The sequence below is a fragment of the Mytilus galloprovincialis genome, chromosome 9, assembly GCF_965363235.1.
Source record: "Mytilus galloprovincialis chromosome 9, xbMytGall1.hap1.1, whole genome shotgun sequence".
In the NCBI taxonomy this organism is placed as follows: domain Eukaryota; kingdom Metazoa; phylum Mollusca; class Bivalvia; order Mytilida; family Mytilidae; genus Mytilus; species Mytilus galloprovincialis.
In genome coordinates, this window is record NC_134846.1 from 85728759 (window position 1) to 85749105 (window position 20347).

Consider the following 20347-nt stretch of genomic DNA (forward strand, 5'->3'; position numbering starts at 1 on the left):
ACGGTCATCTTGGCGATTTTTTCAAATCGAATTTCCCGTTTCATGCACATTTCTCGGAAGTAATTAGTGATTTCCGAGTGATTCTTTTATAAATTTACATCGTTTCAATGTATGATTTGTAAAGAAAATGATATGGAAACACTTTAACAGACAATACAGAAACTGACCTAATTTTTCATCCGACATCTTGGGATGACCGTGAATGCAGTTACGGTCATCAGCTTTACCCCAGTGAATGTTTAGGTGCTGCCACTAAATTTGTAATTTTAAGGAAATTTTGCAGTTATTGATCATTATCTTAAATATTGTTAATGATAAAGATGAACTGTAAACAGCAGAAATGTTCAGTAAAGTATGATCTACAAATAATTTGTATTATCAAAATAATAAAAAATGTCCTCAGTGGCAATTCTGATCTTATAATAGAAATTGGTCCGTGTGACAAATAGGACGATACTGATTTTGAAACACCTATCATACTGTAAACTTTAAAAAGGAAAAGACTCATAATGCCATAATGTATTCACATGCTGAAACAATTTATGCAGAACTATTTATGTATTTTGAAAATCATTAAAAGGTTTATTGTGTGGTCATTAAATTAAATGTCCATAGTGTGTATCAATGCTGTTTTATAACAAAATTCATGTTTTAAATCATTGTACAAGTTATAAGTGAATTTTAGGTAAATTCTATACATATCCCAATTGTACAGGTAGTTTTTGACCAAATTACAATTTGTACAAACACAAAATACAATGTAATTTCCATTATTGAAAGATCGGGGTCCCAGTAGATATTACCTAGGTTAAAAGGGTTGCTCTCTAAAAAATATATTTTATAGACTTAGAAATTCTCAGAGATCTTTAATTTTCTCGAATGTTTTTAAAATATATATTTTGTCAAGAGTAATATTATCACTTTTTTTTGCAACTTCTGCACAACCCCTCATATCATAAATTGTTAAATGTCTTGAGAACAAATAACAAGATTTCCACTTATAAACTATATATACTCTTATTTACGTGCGTCTGGCATAAATACAAAATTTAATCCTGGTATCTATGATGAGTTTATTTATTACCATGATAATATTCTTCAACAACTACGACTTGTTTGTAGAGCCTTTTTCTGCACAGATACAACTTCTAAATATGAAGGGTAGATATACGTCTGTTTTAACTTGTGGTTCGAGCGTCATTAAGGAGTCTTTATTTTGACGAAACGCACGTCTGGAGTACAAAAGGAAACGGTATATTTGATGAGATCTTTTATATCTATATTTCTGAAGTGAATTTTTCTTCTATTTGTTTTTAACCTTGATATGCAAATCTAGCTCATTTAGTTTTATAGGCTGCTGGCCAAAAGATTTTATTAAACTAAACATCCGTACTAACAGTATTCGTTCTAATACTCCAGTTGAACCCCTTAAGTTCCCATACAAAAGTATAGCACGAACGTTCAGCTTATTGGTAAAGCATCCTTCCTTAATTGTGCCCAAACTTCCTGTGTTAGATTTGTCAAAATATTTTTCTATTTTTGATACACATAAAATTCCTCAATTTTGTATCATATTAAAAATCTGAAGCAAAGTGTACATCCATTAAAATGTAAAGATACTTTTTTGTGTATTTCAAATAAGGGAGAAATTATAATAAGAGGGAATTTTAAACGGAAAGTCCCTTATTTAATTACGAAATCAAAAGGTCAAACACATCAAACGTATGGAAAACAACTGTCATATTAGTGATTTGGTACATGTATTCCCTTATGTTGAAAATGGTTTTACAGCTGCCTAAATCTAAAAACTGAAAGACAATCGCATACAATTCCATTATATTCCAATTTTGCGTAAATTATGTCAATTTCCATCGTTATAACATCACACAAATGCACTAAAATGATCAGATTATATGAACATGGTTATGTATTAAAAATTATTTTAAAGGGCATGACAAATTCAACTATTTTAATTGCAGTGACCAAGATATGGCTCTTATCATAACTCTTTTGTGAATAAAAAATATGTACACATTATTTTTCATTAAAATGAGTTATAAGGTCTTTTTGTCATATGTCCATTTAACTTTACGACAATACAGATGATGTCAGCTTCCCAATAATGAACTTTCCATTTCTATTTAGCAACCTATCACCAGCGCTTACATACGGACTATATATCTCCCAATTCATATTCCCGGGGCTTGTTTCCTATCATGATTTCCTTGATAGTTGGTTGCTGCTCACAAGGAAGTATATAAATTAAGAGTTCCAAATGGAGAATATGAAATAATCCCTTCGTAAATTACTGACGCCATCACAAGTTGTTTGACGGTGTTGTGTTATTGTGATTTACACGTAAACTAAGCACGTTTCACGGATGATATCGGATATGTTCTGTATGTCGTAACTACAATCCAGTTCCCTTTTCACGAATGTGTCCTACCGAATTAGAGTATTTACAGGGTTTAAATAACATGAGCAACACGACGGGTGCCACATGTGGAGCAGGATCCTCTAACCCTTCCGGAGCACACGAGATCATCTCCCCAGTTGTTGTATGGGGTTCGTGTTACTTAGTCTTTACTTTTCAATGTTTTGTCTTGTGTTCTATTATTTGTCTGGTTGTCTTTTTCTTTTAAGCCATGGCATTGTCAGTTTATTTTCGATCTATACGATTGACTGTCCCTCTTGTATCGTAGACTTAAGTAAAACATTGAAGATACACAAATATTTTCAGACAGCTTAGTTAGAACATAGTTTATTTGCAAAGTAACAAAAAGAGATTGAAGCGTACAGTTGCACTATATATGTCATACTTTCTATTTGTATCAGGCATTCAAATATATAAGATTTACAGTGTTAACCCCTTTGTCAATACTGCATATGCCTCGTGTTACATGATTTTAGGACTTCTGGCAAATGTTTCCACTCATTGTTTTATAAACATCTAAGAATAGACTAACAATGCTGATGTGTATTTTACCTTTTGTATATGGTGTTTGGATAGCATTGGCTTTTTTTTCTTTTTTTTTGTGCATGTGAACTTATTTGTTTATGTGAATTGGCATGTTATTTATAATGTTGACATTTTTTATTCAGTCATGATTCTATTTCGTCAAAAATTATCTCCCCATTACGCCAGTTCATTTTCACAATCGTAAAAATGGAAGCCATTGTAGAGGTGACGCGCTGCCAATTTTGCTCTTGAAAATCGATAAACTTATCCACATAGCACCATTACGAAATGTCAGTTGTATTTAAAGAGGCAAATGTATTTACTAGCTAATGAGCATCAGTTATTGATATTGTCTGCATTGGGTCAACTTAAAACTATTGTCTTATCGGTTGTCAGGTGGAATTTTCGAAAACTCATAAACATTTAAAAAAATTCTAATTAATTATTTCGTGGAGGGAAAAATAGCTATTCGAACACACCTACTCTGTTTTTGTGATTTATTAGATAGGCATTTCACTTGACCCATATATTTCATCTTTTAGTACTGTGATTTTTTTATGTTATAACGTCAACCTGTAGCTTTGATGTATAAAAATGATAGAATCTGAAGCGAGATGATGTATCAAATATTCTTGATTCGTACGATTTCAAGATAAAATATTCAACTAAAACACGCCCTAACATAAAAAGGTGCACTCGCTTTTCACTTTTCGATATAATTGTTCCATTGTTGGAATTTGTTTTCTTGAGTCACATAATGGAAGGACAGACACGAAAATAAAACACTTCGTTACTGAGAAGAAAATTGTAATTTTATTTGTTTCTATTAACTTTTAATTTTTTTGTTACTATAGCAAAAAATTACAGTAATCATTTATCGCCTTCTCTAACAAGGAGCTTCGAGTCTTTTGTCCATTTCTACCGGTTGTCCGCCTGTATTAGGATACGTAATATATCAGTTCCTCATAATGACCGCATTAAACATAAATATTAAATTCAAAATTCAGATGATTAGTACTCATTTAATCATTCGATTCTGAAATATATATACATTTCTAAATAATAAAAACATCTCTAAAGCTTCAAAAGTACCTTTAGATAAAAAATGACCTATATGTTTTGAAAAAAACAAAAAAACAAAACTTAAAATAAATATATAAAACAATTTTGATGTTTGGCAGCATCTAAACATGCCCAAATTACAACATTTATTACAGCTCCCAAATGTGGTTTTCTGATGTACTATTTGTATAAATACATAAATACAAATACATGTATCTGTAAAACATCAACTAAGTTATAAAACAATTTACAAAAAACAACATAGAATAACACAAGATTACATTCGAAAAACGTAACATTCGTGGTGAAGTGATTATGGTTAAAAATTAATAGTAACACTATATTAAAGTTTTTCCAATATTGAAAAACATAAGGACAGCAGATATTTGGCTACGATAAAAGAATTGCTTTGAAAATATTTATCATTTTATCGAATTAGAAACTCTCATGTTTGCATCTTAATTTTCTCAAAAGATTTGTTTAATAAATATATGATTTGTCAAGAATGTCGTTACTTTGTTTATCTACTTTTGCATGTTTTGGAGGTCGGGTATTTATTTTTACCTTGCTTTATATTATTTTGATTGGTTGATATGATTTGTAAATCTGTAAACTACTGTTGTCTCTAATTTGAACTTTTTAAACATTATAATACTACCATTATATTGATGTCAAATGAAGTTAACACATATGGATATGTAATTTTTTTCGTATCCTTTTATGAATTTTAATTTATTTTCTCAAACAGTTATTTGCCGATTACAAACATTTAGAATAGTAATTACAATCAATAAATATTATTAGAAAAGAGGAAACAAAATTTGTGTTTCTATTTGGTAGCATTCAATGCAGTGTATCGGGAAATTTGTCAAATCGTGTCAGGTTATCGGACGTTTTGTGACAAATTTAATATAGAACCAGCCAATGACCAAATCGACAGTATTCAACTGATCTTAAGTTTTTTAGATGAAATATTTTGAAAATATTATTGAAAACATACTTCTAAATGGGTATGTCAGATATTTTATTAGAGATGACGAAGGGGTGAACAATTTATGGACCGATGACAGATGTTTTATACTCAGCTACTATATCTACATAGAACTTGTTCAATTAACATGTTAATTATATCTGTTTTGTAATTTTTAAAATTTTACAATTATATTGTCATTGTTTTATTTACATTATATTACATTTAACTTTAAATCCTACATCTATAGTATCTTCGTTGTACATGATTTTCTAAATCATTCATATTTGCCAAATTCACTGATTCCCAAACTTGTAGTTCAATTTAATGAAGAAAAAATGATGACATGCTTTCTAAAATATGCTTCTGGTGATCGAAAGAAAAAAAGAAAGATAAAGTTACACAGCATGCAGGTAATCACTTGTACGCTAGGCATATTCATTTCGAAATGATGTTTTGTGCCAAATATGTTTCTGTTACGAAACATTTTTTTTCTTTCTATTTTTCCTTTCATATTTTATTAATGCGGATTTACCCGTATTTTAAATATCTGCTCGGATATACCCGTATTTTAAATATCTGCTCATGGTTATTTCTGCCAAGATGTCTAAGGATTGATACCATATTTTTTTTCACCAGGAAATCCTATTTCCATGTTTCTTGTCTGGATATCTGCTTACTGATATTGCTAACAAGATGACTACGCAGATATGCCATCTTTTATTTTTTCCCAAAAAATTCTATTCCCATATTCGTCGTTCGGGAATTCAATATAAGTTTGTTTCTGAATAACCTCATATAAAACCAAAGGTAACTCTTCTGGTAGCAATTGTTCATAGAATACAAGAAAGAGAATATTTTTTCCATTCCTTGAGTGAATACTTTCCATTCTAGCCATGTTGAATTCAAACATGCAGTAATACGACTGTAGAAATGATCGTGTTATTATACAGATGGTCTTTCTGCTGCTTTCTATTGCATGTAATATGTTATCTGTTATGTCTTCTCCTGGAACAAAATCTCGTTGATGTACACATAACTTTAAATTTCCTTCGTTTTCAATATGTTCAATGCAATCATTCAAAACAAATTCTCGGTCGTCATCTGAATATGACACAAAGGCATCATAGATATAATCCAAATTGTTTTCTGAGTGTTTTGTAGACCGAAACCGGTTCTTAAACTTTGTTTTATAATACAAGAAGTGAATTCTTCCTCTAAATGTGTACAACCTGAATCGGATTTTCTGTCTGTGTCTGTGAATAGTCATAATAACTAGTATTGCCATGAAGACAAATATTGCAGAACATGTGATTATTATCGAAATTGAATAATTCAAACAGTCACGCTGTAGATCAATTATAATTCTGTTTGTAAGCGATTTAAATTCCAGACTGCTTCCATTGTTAAAACTGCATGTGTACGTATCAAAGTTTATAAAACGATGACGACGATTCCACGTCCAATTTAAAAAGGGAATACTGTAACAGTTACATTGAAATGTATTGTTGCTTAAGTCAACTTTTATACTTTTACATATCTCGAGAAGTCTGTCAATGTTGTTTATCGATCCGTCATCCAAAAACCGGATGGTATTGCTTGCCAAATTTAAAATCTCTAAATGTACCAAATAAGACAAATCAAAACTCACATCTGTCAGCTTATTATAACTTAAATCAATTATGCGCAGATGCGGTTGGTCAACGAACAATTTGGAATATAGATTCTTGATTGAATTCTTTGAGAGACAAACATACTGAAGTCTGCTTTTTCCTGTTAACATGTAGCTATTTTCCGATAAGAACGGACCAAGTGCATTACCCATTAAGTTCAGAAATGTAACAAATGTTAAATTAAGGTAGATCTTATTTATCCGATTGTCACTCAAATCAAGACTTTGCAAACTGGCTGGTGCTGGTATAGAACTTTCCTTACGGAAAGAGTGCGTGCCAGCACAACGGCCATTGTCTGTAAGCTGAAGTTCACGAATTGGAGTTTCAAACAGCAGAACATTCATATCTTTCCAAGGCACCATGTTTCGAACAAGAACACTCTCCATTTTCAGGACTTTAATTTTTGTCATGGACAAGCTTAAAATGATATCAATCAATGTATAAGGCTTATATACAAGAACATGGCAAACGAAGTCTAGTTGAACATATTCAAGTTTGGTTAAAATAGAAAAAGTTCCAGTCTCTATGAACATAACATTGCAATGTTCAATACTTAAGTGAGTCAAATGTGGCGTGTATTTGAATGTGTCATTAAATAAAGACAAATTACAGACACCACTAAAAATAAGTGAGGAAAGATTATGTAAGGAAGAAAATCCAATCCCTAGAATTCTTTCCTGATCGGAATTAACATCTAATTCAAGTATTTCCAACATTTTCAAATCTTTAACTGTTTTATCAGGAAAAATGAACGTGGAAAGGACTTTCCCTGGAGGATTATTCTCTAAAACAGAAAGTTTTTTAAGGGACTCTAAAGGTTGAAAACACCCCGGTGGTAACTGTTTCGTATTATATCCGAGGTTATTATAATTTAGTCTTAGAACTTGAAGGTTATTAAGTCCTATAAATGTATTTTCATTGAGTGATTGCACCCCGTTATTTGATAGATCCAGTATGTTGAGATCCGTTAAATCTTTAAAGGTATGATTTGAAATTTGTTTCATTGGATTAGCCTTTAAGTTGAGATGACGCAACTTTGTAAGCCCAGCAAACATTTGATGATTTACTGACATCAACGCATTCAATGATAAATCCAGTACAGTTAGATTGAGTAACGATTGAAAAGCGTTGTTTTCAATATTTTCTATCGAGTTAGAATCTAGATTAAGATCATGCAGGTTTCCCAGTGCAGTGAACATTCCTTTAGTTACTGACTCTAATGAATTATGACTTAAATCAAGATTGACAAGCTTTGGTGTGTATTGGAAGGTATCATTTGGTATTTCGTCGACTCCGGTACTGATCATGATTAAGTGCTGTAGGTTGACAAGTCCAAAAAATGTGTAATCAGAAATTCCATGTATTTGATTGTACTTTAGATCCAACACAGTAAGACTGACTAAATGTTTAAATACATTTTTTGGCAAACTAAATTTTAAATTACAACTGAGATTAAGAAACCGCAGGTTCTGGAGGCCTTTGAATGAATCTTCATCGATTTCAGTGATTTCGTTGAAAGATAAATCTAAGACAAGCAACCTATTCAAAATGGCAAAGGTTTGGTTGAATATTTGTCTGATTACATTATTTTGTAGATAGAGGTAAACTGTGTCAGTTGGTGTATCTGGAACAACTGTCAGGTTTTTGTTAGAACAATCAACGTGTAGATAGAGGTAAACTGTGTCAGTTGGTGTATCTGGAACAACTGTCAGGTTTTTGTTAGAACAATCAACGTGTAATTCTTTATGTTGATAAAACTGTTTACAGTGGAAGTTTGTTGACGTTTTTTCTTGTTCGTTGTTTTCTTTGTAACAGTCACCACTGAACAGGGAAGCCATCAATAATACCTTTAAAAACAACGCTTGCCTCATATTGCCTGGTGGTTTACTTTTTGACTGAAAAAAACAAAGACTCTTGTATTTGCTGAATGAGAAAGACTCACGTGAAACAATGCCGTGGAGAAAATACGATTCAAATATTTTTTTTTCTAGAAATAGTGATTTTAAACTGGGGCGAAATACTCACAAACTGAATAAAATTTGAAATGCTATTGTGTAAATTTTGTGAATTTTCGGCCAAGATATATGGGATAAATTATATTAACTAACAGAATACTGATGACCTTGAAAACCTTTTTTTTTCTCTCATCAAATCACAATTTATCTTCAAATTATTTGCAGTCATGTTGTTATACTTCTCTTGATTAGATACACAAATACACTGATAATAAGACATATCGCACTATATAATGACGTGGCACGAATTTCTTGATTTGAGCTTTTGATATGCAACTTAATAAGGAACTGATCGACTTCTCATTTAGGCGATGGTTGCCATCAGTGATTGCTTTTGATGGTAGACACACACATTATCAAAGAAAAAACCTGTTCTATAAAACCAGATATAATCCACCAAGTTCTATATGAGGAAATGCCTGTACTAAGTGAGGAAAATGACAGCTGTGTTTTATTTGTTTGATGTATTTGAGATTTGATTTTGCCATTTTATAAAGGACTTTCCGTATTGATTTTTCCTAGGAGTTCTATAATTTTTGTTTGTGTCACTTTTTTCAGTACATGATTTGAACATTTAATATGACGTAACCAATTCATCTTTCGAACTATAAATAGAACTTTATATTTCGACGATCAAATAATGAATGAAATTGATAGAAAAAGGAAGATGAGGTTTGTGTTCTAATGAGACAACACTCAATCCAAGTTACAATGAGTAAAAAATAAACAATTATAGGTTAAATAACGGCCTTCAACACAGAGCCTTGGCTCACACCGAACAGCAAGCTATAAAATACCCACAATATAATAACTAGTGTTAAACAATTCAGACAGGAAAAGCAACGGTATAATCTTTATTTTTATATATTTGTTTTACTAGTATTGAATATTTGAAAATGAAAACAAATATGTATCTCTGCGTTTTTAAGGCTTGTGTATTAGTGTTAATTAATGATTATCGTTGATCATCTCAACAAAATTGTTTTTGTCGCTTCAGCCGGTACCGATTCGGTTAACAGTTAACATTAATTGCAATAAATGTATACGTTGAATAACAGATAATTTTTCTTTTTCGCCTATTCATCATATTTCGTAACGATGAAGTTTGTACAAATTTGTCTATTGATCCTTAGTGACGTTATGTAAGGAAAGAATAAACTGAACAGTTTACCTGAGGTTTTTTAATGAACACCTTAGCTCAGCTCAGAGAGTTTGTCAATGTCGTGTGTTTATTGAATATTGTGAAGACAAGATTATAATAATAACAATTAGCGTCCTACCAGTATTATAACAAACAATCACAGAGAATTAACACAATAAATGCTTAAATAGTCTATAAGGAAATTCGAATTTAAAAATACAAAAAACAAACCGTGTGAATCTTTTGGCGTAATCATCCGTGATTGCACAGAGCAATGTAAAAGTGTTTTAGGAAATTGATACAAAGTCTTTTTTTGTAAATCGTGTAATCCAAATTGGTCACGTACTCTGAATTAACTGAATTGCTTGCTGTGAATATCTTTATATACATTCAGTAAACCACACAACCTATTACAATCGCTCTCTTTTGTATCATGTTTTATGTTGAGTCATATTATCTTATAGTTAAAAAAATGTTATCTAGAATGCAAACCATGTTATATGACAAAGGGATAACTCCTATCATGCAACGAAATAAAATTCGTGCATTCGTTGTTACATGTTTTGGTGTAACTTAACAAATGAGGTTGAGACATCAATGTACACAGATTTATATGTAATAACTTATTTAAACCAATAGAATGAACTAATTACCCAGAATAAACACATCATTATGTATATAATACAATCAGTTAAAAAATGTTAACCCTATAATCATGATAATATCGACAAATTAATTGCATAGTACTGATACTAACTTACATATTTGATATTTTAGTTAACTTTGACCTGTGAGCTACTTCTACTACATTTGTTGGTCGTCGTCGTCATATATTTTAAATAAAGGCATATAATAGTTATCAAAGGTACCAGGATTATAATTTAGTACACCAGACGTGCGTCTCGTCTACATAAGACTCACCAGTGACGCTCATATCAAAATATTTATACAGCCAAACAAGTATTAAGTTGAAGGATCCAAAATTCCAAAGATTTGTGCCAAATACGGGTAATATAAAAAAGAAGATGTGGTATGATTGCCAATGAGACAACTATCCACAAAAGACCAAAATGACACAGACATTAACAACTATAGGTCACCGTACGGCCTTCAACAATGAGCAAAGCCCATACCGCATAGTCAGCTATAAGAGGCCCCAATAAGACAATGTAAAACAATTCAAACGAGAAAACTAACGGCCTTATTTATGTAACAAAATGAACGAAAAACAAATATGTAACATATAAACAAACGACAACCACTGAATTACAGGCTCTTGAGGTAGTTTTTGCATGGGATAATAAAATTCTAGTTATTCAAAAAATTCAAAGTTTTGTGCACAGGAAATTTATAAAAATGACCACATTATTGATATTCTTATCAACTACCACGTGTTGACCACTGGGATTGTTATACCCTCGGGACGAAACTCCAACATCAGTGTATAAAATCCCCCATAATAACTAGTGTTGAACAATTCAGACAGGAAAACAACGGTCTAATCTTTATTTTTATATATTTGTTTTACTAGAATGGAATAATTGAAAATGAAAACAAATATTTATCTCTGCGTTTTTAAGGCCTGTTTATTAGTGTTAATACCAATGTTTACTGGCAAAAGCATTAAGAGTCAACTATTTCACTTTGGAGTATGATCTCAGTCATTTGTAGTTAAGTTAACCAAAGTTTATGTTTACATTTCGGTGTATTGAAATTATGCTCATGCCGTCACTACATCCAAGTAATTACAATTTTGCAACGCGGGAACCGAATCGGTACACAGTTAACATTAATATACATTTTAGATAAGATTATTCGTCCCTTTCGCTAATACATCATGTTTCGTAACGATGAAGTTTGTACAAATTTGTCTATTGATTCTTAATGACGTATGCAAAGGAAAGTTAGTAGTTAGTAATTAGATGTTTTAGCTAACTTCGAACTGTGAGCTATTTCTACTACATTGGTTCGTCGTCGTAGTCGTCATATTTTAAATAAAGTCATAACATTTGATGGAAATATATACAAGGATAAATGCGTTGGCATTATATATTTTAGTTTTCTTGTCTTAAAAAATATCATTGGTTTTGGCTTGTGGTGTTTTACACAATACCAAGATCTTGCATTTTCTTGATTGTAACATTAACGAATGTGACGTACCAATGCATATACCAGTCAATTGATTATTATTTGTAAAACAACACCAGTAGTGTATCACTCTTGTTCAGACCCAGGTTTTATTGAATTTTGTGTTTCTCAATTTTTCGTTTTTTTTTGTTTGTGCTGGTTTCTTTTCTCCATATTTGCATTAAATTGTTTTGAAGATAAAAATAAAGTATTTTTTTGCGGATTCTTAATTCCCATACAGTTTTGTGTTTTGCTTGTTTGTTTGTTGTAGGTCTGTCTACACACAGTAAAATGAAACGCACATAAATTAGGCCTCTAGTTTTCTCGTTTAAATTGTTTACATTTGTCATTTCAGGGCCTTTTATAGCTGACTATGCGGTATAGGCTTTGCTCATTGTTGAAGTTCGTACGGTGACATATAGTTGTGTTTATGTCTCTGTCATTTGGTCTCTTGTAAATATTTGTCTCATTAGCAATCATTTCACATCTTCTCTTATAATGCATGAACATATAAATTATGAAAAGCAATATTTGAAAAGCGAATTACAAGTGAGTACCTGTATTGTCTTTCAATCTTATACGTGTCTATATGTACATGATGTTTAATCTGAATGACGACTTATTGAACAATTACAGTCGGATAATAGAATACCCGTAGCATAGAATATAGCAAAGTGGTCATGGCCAATGAAATTGTAGGATTTGATGCTTCTGTGAAGATTGAATGTAAATCCTGTGTTTATCTATTCTCTATGCCTATTTACAGTTCAAAACAAGGAGTATCTAAAAATAATTTACAACTAACCCGAAGCATATATATTAGCTTGAACGGATTTGTAGTTGATTCTTTAATTTTGAAGAAAAGAAATAAAAATTCAAGATAAGAATATTTAAGAATAATTTCAAATGACTAAACATTTAACTATACCAACGCTATTCAAAACAAAAAAGTAAAATATGGTTTCGAAATTAAATATAACCGAGGCTGTGAAATAAAATTTAGCTTTGACTAAAATTCAACTTATTGATTTAAACTGTAAACAAACAAAAAATATAACCCCACTAAAATATTTCATGAATGATATTCATACTCACAATCACGAAACTTATACACATGCTACCATATCATTGTACTGTTTTGTCGTCTAAGTGTCTAAAACACAATGAATTATATTTTCCAAATCAAAAGAAAGATGGTACATCAGTGTTCGAAATCTACAAGGGTGTCTTTACCGTGCAAGATATATGACCCTCTCTTAACACGGGTCAGCCATTTATCGTCCCCTTCCGACGGACTATCATCGTTTCCTCAATACCATACTCGCAAATGGTGCCAAGGGAGAGCCGAATTTCAGTCCCTGAAATTTTCATCTAGGAACAGGAATCAAACCAGGAACCTTTGATGCACTAACCACTACTAAATGAATATGTTTAATCTAACCTGCATCTCCATATTCATGTCTATTACATCATGTACTGTGTAACAACTTTAGAATCTGCTGACCAGGAAAGGTAACATTAGGCCACCGAATGCTGAAGTATATAGTTCAACGTATGTGGCCGGGTGGTCTAGGGCGCTGGACACAGAGCAGGTGGTGTTGTCGCGATATCCCAATAGCATGATTTTGAATTCCGGCAAGTAAGAACAATTTCCGCTAATTTGCAGATTCAATATTGTTGTGCTGATATTGAGAGTAATTATATAAAATTTAGAGTCATAATATATGAAGATGATGTTTTAAAATCGAGTTGACAAATATTTCGGCTTAACAAATAGCCTTCGTCAGTGTCAAAATTTTTTAATAATACTAATTTTATGTGTAAAATAGCTCAATAATACAGGTATGTTTTGGTCTATTGATTAAATCCTAAATCTTAAAGATCATAATATAAAACAAAACTCGATACTCAATGGACGTGACTGTATGTTATGAAAAAAAAAACATTCAACGTATGATTGCGTTGGATAAAAACCGCAATTTTCGTACCTGTGGATGTAAAAAAGTCTTGGTAGAGGGGTTTAAACACAGCACAAACACAACCATTTTCCAAAAGTCAAATAACAAAAAATTGCTTAAACGAAAAATAAAATAGTACTTTTGATTTTGACAGTTGTCACTGGACATCAGATCAATACAACGAATTAATACACAAAATGCGCCAATTTGGGTTACGCAAACTTTTAATTTATCAGTATTTTGATAAAAATCATACCATTGGTTGAAAAATCTACAATTTGTTAAAATCAAATTAATGATTTGGTATGTCAAATTGATAATTTGGTATGCCAAATTGATAATTTGTTATATAAAATTGATAATATGTTATATAAAATTGATAATGTGTTATATCAAATTGATAATTTGTTATATCAAATAAAATAATTTGTTATATCAAATAAAATAATTTGTTATATCAAAAAGTAAAATCACAAAAACTTCGAGGAAAATTCAATCGGAAATTTCCTAATCACATGGCAAAATCAAATGACAAAACACGTTAAACAAAATACAACAACTGTCATATTCCTGACTTGGTGCAAGCATTTTCAAATTGATAATCTGATACATCAAATTGATAATTTGTTCTATCAAAATTGATAATTTGTTCTATCAAATTGATAATTTGTTCTATCAAATTGATAATCTGTTATATATAATTAATAATTTGTTATATCAAATATGAAAAAGTAAATAAACATGACTTCTAAAAATATATTTAGTTTCGGAACAATTAATTTACATTGCCATCATAACAAGCTCTTGATCAACAGATATTATCATTGTTGATATTATCACTGCACGTTCTATGTTAAATACAAGGTAGAAATATTATGTTTTATTACTAATGCATATTGCTTAGTTCAATATGTTCCCCATGCTCGAGGGAAAAGATGAAAACAAATTAATGTCACATCATGTTATCAAGGAAAACACCTTTACAAAGTGAGGATTTTGACAGTTGCTTTCCATTCGTTTAATGTGTATGAGCTTTTGGATATTCCACGGAGTTCAGTAATGTTGAGATTTTATTTATTTTTTGTATGGTAGACATAATTATTCTCAGAGGGTAAACTTTATTTTTCTATTAAAGATATTTTTGCAAGGACACATTTCAAAAACATCGTCTCTTAAAAATTCTGTTACCATGTTCTTTATACGGACATCTTTGTATTAATATCTGGTTACGGTCATTGATGCCATAATGCCTAAGATAAGATGCCTAAGATAAGATGCCATCTTTTATTTTATCCAAGAAAATTCTATTTCCATGTTCGTCGTTCGGGAATTCAATATACGTAAAATATTCAATATACATACATTTAAATATTAAAACCGAACACAAGTGTGGCCACATTCGTTTTAGACAAAAAAACAGTCTTACAAATAAGGCAAATGTTTAAATTGTGAAGATGTTTTCATGGAATGATGATGCTAGCTTTTGATGTATGTTCCTTGTATAAAGACAGCCTATAATCATTTAACAAAAGTATTCTACTTTCCAAAAATAAGTAATATTTTACAATTAAAAAAGTTGTAAAAACGCTTTATTTTAAATCCAAAAAGGGTTCAAACCGGATCTACCTCTTTTCTTTGTATTAATGTTTGAAATAATTTTAGAATATTCTGAATGATTTTACGGAAAATTAAAAATGCCATCAAGGTAACAGTAATCGTTTTTGAACTTTACTTTACAACTTTATTGTTGTCACTAAAATGATTGTATGCGACTGTATTACCAGGCATAGATTACCTTAGCCGGATTTGGCACAACTTTTTGGAATTTTGGATCCTCAATGCTCTTCAACTTTGTACTAGTTTGGGTTTATAAATATTTTTGATTTGAGCGTCACTGATGAGTCTTATGTAGACGAAACGCGCGTCTGGCGTACAAAATTATAATCCTGGTACCTTTAATAACTAATTACGATTGAGAGGTTAAGGTAGATATGAAACTGGTTAAGACCACCATTTTCTACATAAGACATTGCCTTTACCAAGTCATGCACAAGACAGGTGTTATTCATTAGTTTGATGTGTAAGACCTTTTTATTTTGCAATTTAATTAGGTATTTTCCGTTTTGAATTTCCCTCAGAGTTCAGTATTTTTAGATATTTTACTTTTTACATACAGTTTGACAATACACTCTGATGCATTACACATCAATGTTAGGATTAAGTCTATTACGAAAGCAGCACAATTGCATACAAATCTGTCAACAAAATAAAAGAACCAACAAAAGCATGCAACTCATCTTAAGAATATTCTACACTCCAATGATGATTAATACAATTATTTGTATATGCTCTATAACAAAATTGAAGAAAAGTTGCATGAAAGAATTAAAGGGGCTATTAAATATACAACAGGAATGTATTACACTTACTAGAGGTTGCAATGTAAATAAAGAAACTGAAGTTTCCAATGGAAGTTCCTTTTACGGCTGAAATTGTGTTCCTTTTAATTTCTATCCTGGACAAAAATGAACACATGCATTACTATATTTTGTAAAGGTCAACCATATTGCTGTGTATAGTTTCAACTTTATACGCTTCGAACTTCTTATATTTTAAACTTGACACTAAAATTCTGTGCTTCCCATTCTTCTACTTTGAGTCTTCCTGAGATTTCAATCTGACCGCTATCCAACTGCATTTATAATGTTAAAATTCCCTAGTTGTGTCTCTATGAGATTGAGCATGAAGATCATATCTAGGAACACGTAGGTAAACAAACCAATATATCTATGAGTGTTATATATTTCTTTAAAACTGGCTTGGTTTGTGGATCAGCTGTATTTGAAAAGAATATCATAGGATTTTTTAAATATGAACGTTATTGTGTAATAAAATTCATTTTTAGACAGCTGAGTACTAATTTAGCCTTCAAAGATAGTTTATAAGAACATCAAGATTATTTTTTACATGTTTTATTGGTAATTTTATGTTTTACTCTCCGTATTTTCATAGCTAGACCAGCCATCGGTCCAAAAATTAATGTAATGTTTACAAACCCTTTTTTTCTACACGAAGTTTTTGACGTAATTTTACAAAAAAAATGAGACAAAAGACATATGGATTAACTGAAAGATATATGTAAACAACTTCAGAAAAGGTATTACTTCAAGCGAATGAAATTCTACTTTTAGCCTAATTTTGGGGAAATATGTAACATCTTTTCCCCCGTTTTTGCAATATTTTATAGCAAGTAAATGCAGATTGCTGCCATGAATACACCCAAAAGAAACTATATGTTACCATTTTCTATTGGATATAAAATCTATAGAAGATTTTGATTACAAACATTTGCACATATATGACACAAACAGTAAGCTGAATATTGCAAGAAAGCAATGAAAAGGGGATGGTAAAACTTATGGGGGCAAATTTTGAAATCTTTTCCTAACTGTTTATTGCTACCTTATGTTGCTTATGTTATTACAAATCCGGTAAATAGTCTTATTCATAAAAAGGGAAGGGTATTGTAGTTACGACCATCTATGAAACGGTTATTCCATAACAGTCAACCAACTTGTGATGGCGTTTGTAAAATTTACGAAGGGAATGCAATGTACATTACTAACATAACAAGCTCTTGGTCAACCAATATTTGCTTAGTTAATTTGATGACTACACGTTCTTCGAATAATGCAAGTTAGAAATATAATATATTTAAAGCTACACATCATGGGAAACTTTTATATTTACTACAGATATTTTTGCAAGGATATATTTCAAAAACATCGTTCCTTACAAATTCTATTACCATGTCCTTAATACGGATATCTTTGTTTTTGAATATGGTTACGGTCATTGCTGCTAAAATGCCTAATCAAAGATGCCATTTTTTTATTTTTCAAAGAAAAATCTATTTCCATGTTCGCCGTTCAGGAATTCAATATAAAAGAGGGACTAAAAATACCAGAGGGACAGTCAAACTCATAAATATAAACTAACATCGCCTGGCTAAAAATGAAAGAAGACAAACAGACAGACAATAGAACACATGACATAGCATAGAAAACTAAAGGATAAGCAACATGAGCCCCACCCAAAACTAGGGGTGATCTCAGGTGCTTCGAAAGGGTAAGCAAATCCTGCTCCACATGTGACACCCGTCGTGTTACTTATGTTATAACAAATACGGTAAATAGTCGTATTCGATAGGTCACATTCATGAAATATAAGTTTGTTTCTGAATAACTTCATACAAAACCAAATGTAACTCTTCTGGTAATAATTGTTCATAAAATACAAGAAAGAGAACATTTTTCCATTTCTGGATTGAATACTTTCCATTCTAGCCATTCGAACATACAGTAATAAGACTTATTATACAGATAGGCTTTCTGCTGTTTTTTATTGCATGTATAATGTTATATGTTATATTTTGTGCTGGAACAAAATCGTTTATCGCGTAGCTATATTCCTCTAATGTTTGATAAATCTAGGAATATTTTCGATGGGAAAGATTAACATCTCACGGAAACACCTGTCTTTATTTGTCATATTTAGCGTACCCTTCCAGAGCACCTGAGATCACCCCTATTTTTTGGTGGGGTTCGTGTTGTTTATTCTTTAGTTTTCTATGTTGTGTCGTGTGTGCTGTTGTTTGTTTGTCTTTTTCATTTTTAGCCATGGCATTGTCAGTTTGTTTTATATTTATGAGTTTGACTGTCCCTTTGGTGTCTTTCGTCCCTCTTTTACAAATTCGTTTATAGAGCAATAGATAATTCACCTTTCTCCTAGTGAAAAATACTTTTATATCAATATTAGTAATTTATAGGATTTCAATTGGTGTATTCGACTAGCTTAAAATAATGTGAATCACTTGATGAGGGTCATAACTAAAGGGGCATACGAAGTCTAGAAGCACATATTTAAGCTGAGTTAGAAATAAAAACGTACCAGTTTCTATTATCATTCTATTACATTTTTTACAGCTAAAATGTGTTAAATTTGTTGTATACCGAAATGTGTCGTTCAATAAAGAAAATTTACTATAACTACTGAAAACAAGTGAAGAGAGATTATATAATGAAGAAAATCATATTCCTAGAATTCTTTCTTTGGCGGAATTAACCTCTAATTCTAGTGTTTTTAACATTTTCAAATCCTCAATTGTCTCATCTGGAAGAATGTAAGTATCAGGTACATTTTGTGGATTATTCATTTGAACAGAAAGATGTTCTAGTGATTCTAAAGGTTGAAAACAGCCTGGAGGTAACTGTTCCGTATTATACTTTTCATTTAGTGACGACAGAAAGTTATTTGAAAGAACTAGTAATCTTAGATCTGTCATATTTTCAAAGGTATTGTTTGATATGTTTTTATAGTATTGCATTCTAAGTAAAGATATCGCAACTTTGGAAGTCCAGCATCAATTTGCTCATTGACATAGTTTAACGTATTATTCCATAAATTTAGATCTTTTAGATTGATTAACGATATGAATGAATTGTTTTGAATATTGCGCATGTAATTACCATTGAGATAAAGATGATGCAGGTTTCGTAGTCCATTAAACACACCTTAAGTCACATTATTTTAAAAATTATTAGATAAATCAAGAATCACAAGCTTTGGTGTGTATTGGAAGGAACCATTTGGTAGTTCTTTTAACAAGTTATTGTTGAGTTTTAGTTGCTGCAGGTTCAAAATTCCATTCAATGTATGTTCATGAAGTGAGTCTATGTTATTATACGAAAGATCCAAAACGGTAAGATTGACTAAATATTTAAATACATTTTTTGGCAAACTTAAATTCTCATCAACAGGATATCTTGAATTCTTACTGAGACAAAGAAATCGCAGATTCTGCTGGCATTCGAATGCATCTTCATTCATTGTAAATATTCAGTTGAAAGATAGATCAATCAAAACAAGCTTTTTCAAATAGTGGAAGGTTTCATTTGGTATTCGTCTAATTGAATTATGTTGTAGATAAAGATAAACCGTGTTCGATGGTGTTTTCGGAACATCTATCAATAGTTTATAAGAACAATCAACATGTAATTCTTCGTGTTGATAAAAATGTTTACATTTGAAATTTGTTTCCGTTTTTGTTGGTACAATGCTCTGTTTGAAACAGGTAACACTGAACAGGGAAATAATCAATAATACCTCAGAAATCACAATGTGATTCATACTGCCTAGTGTGTCATTTCTTTTGCTGAACAATACAAAGGCCCTATAATTTCCGAAAAAGACATAATACATCTTTTATACTCGTGAGACAATATCGTCATAAACTGAGAAATGAATTGATATGTATATTTATTCACACAGATGGTTCCAAGAAACAACTGCGATAAGCCTTGGTTTTTGGTGGGGTTCGTGATGCACAGTCAACATTGTTTTTGATGAACAGTAGATGATCGGTTTTTTTTTTTGGCAAATT

General features: G+C 31.1%; 1 protein-coding gene across 1 annotated transcript in view; it reads right to left on the reverse strand.

Annotated features, from left to right (window-relative positions):
• Nucleotides 1-504: 504 nt before the first annotated feature.
• The window catches only part of LOC143046865 (keratocan-like), a 33838-nt gene continuing 13995 nt past the window's right edge, over nt 505-20347 (reverse strand). The window contains exons 2-3 of the mRNA XM_076219925.1: nt 8109-8288; nt 505-530 (exon numbers count right to left, since the gene is read on the reverse strand). Of these exons, the coding sequence (XP_076076040.1) occupies nt 505-530; nt 8109-8288 (206 nt within the window). The remainder of the gene's footprint in view (nt 531-8108; nt 8289-20347) is intronic.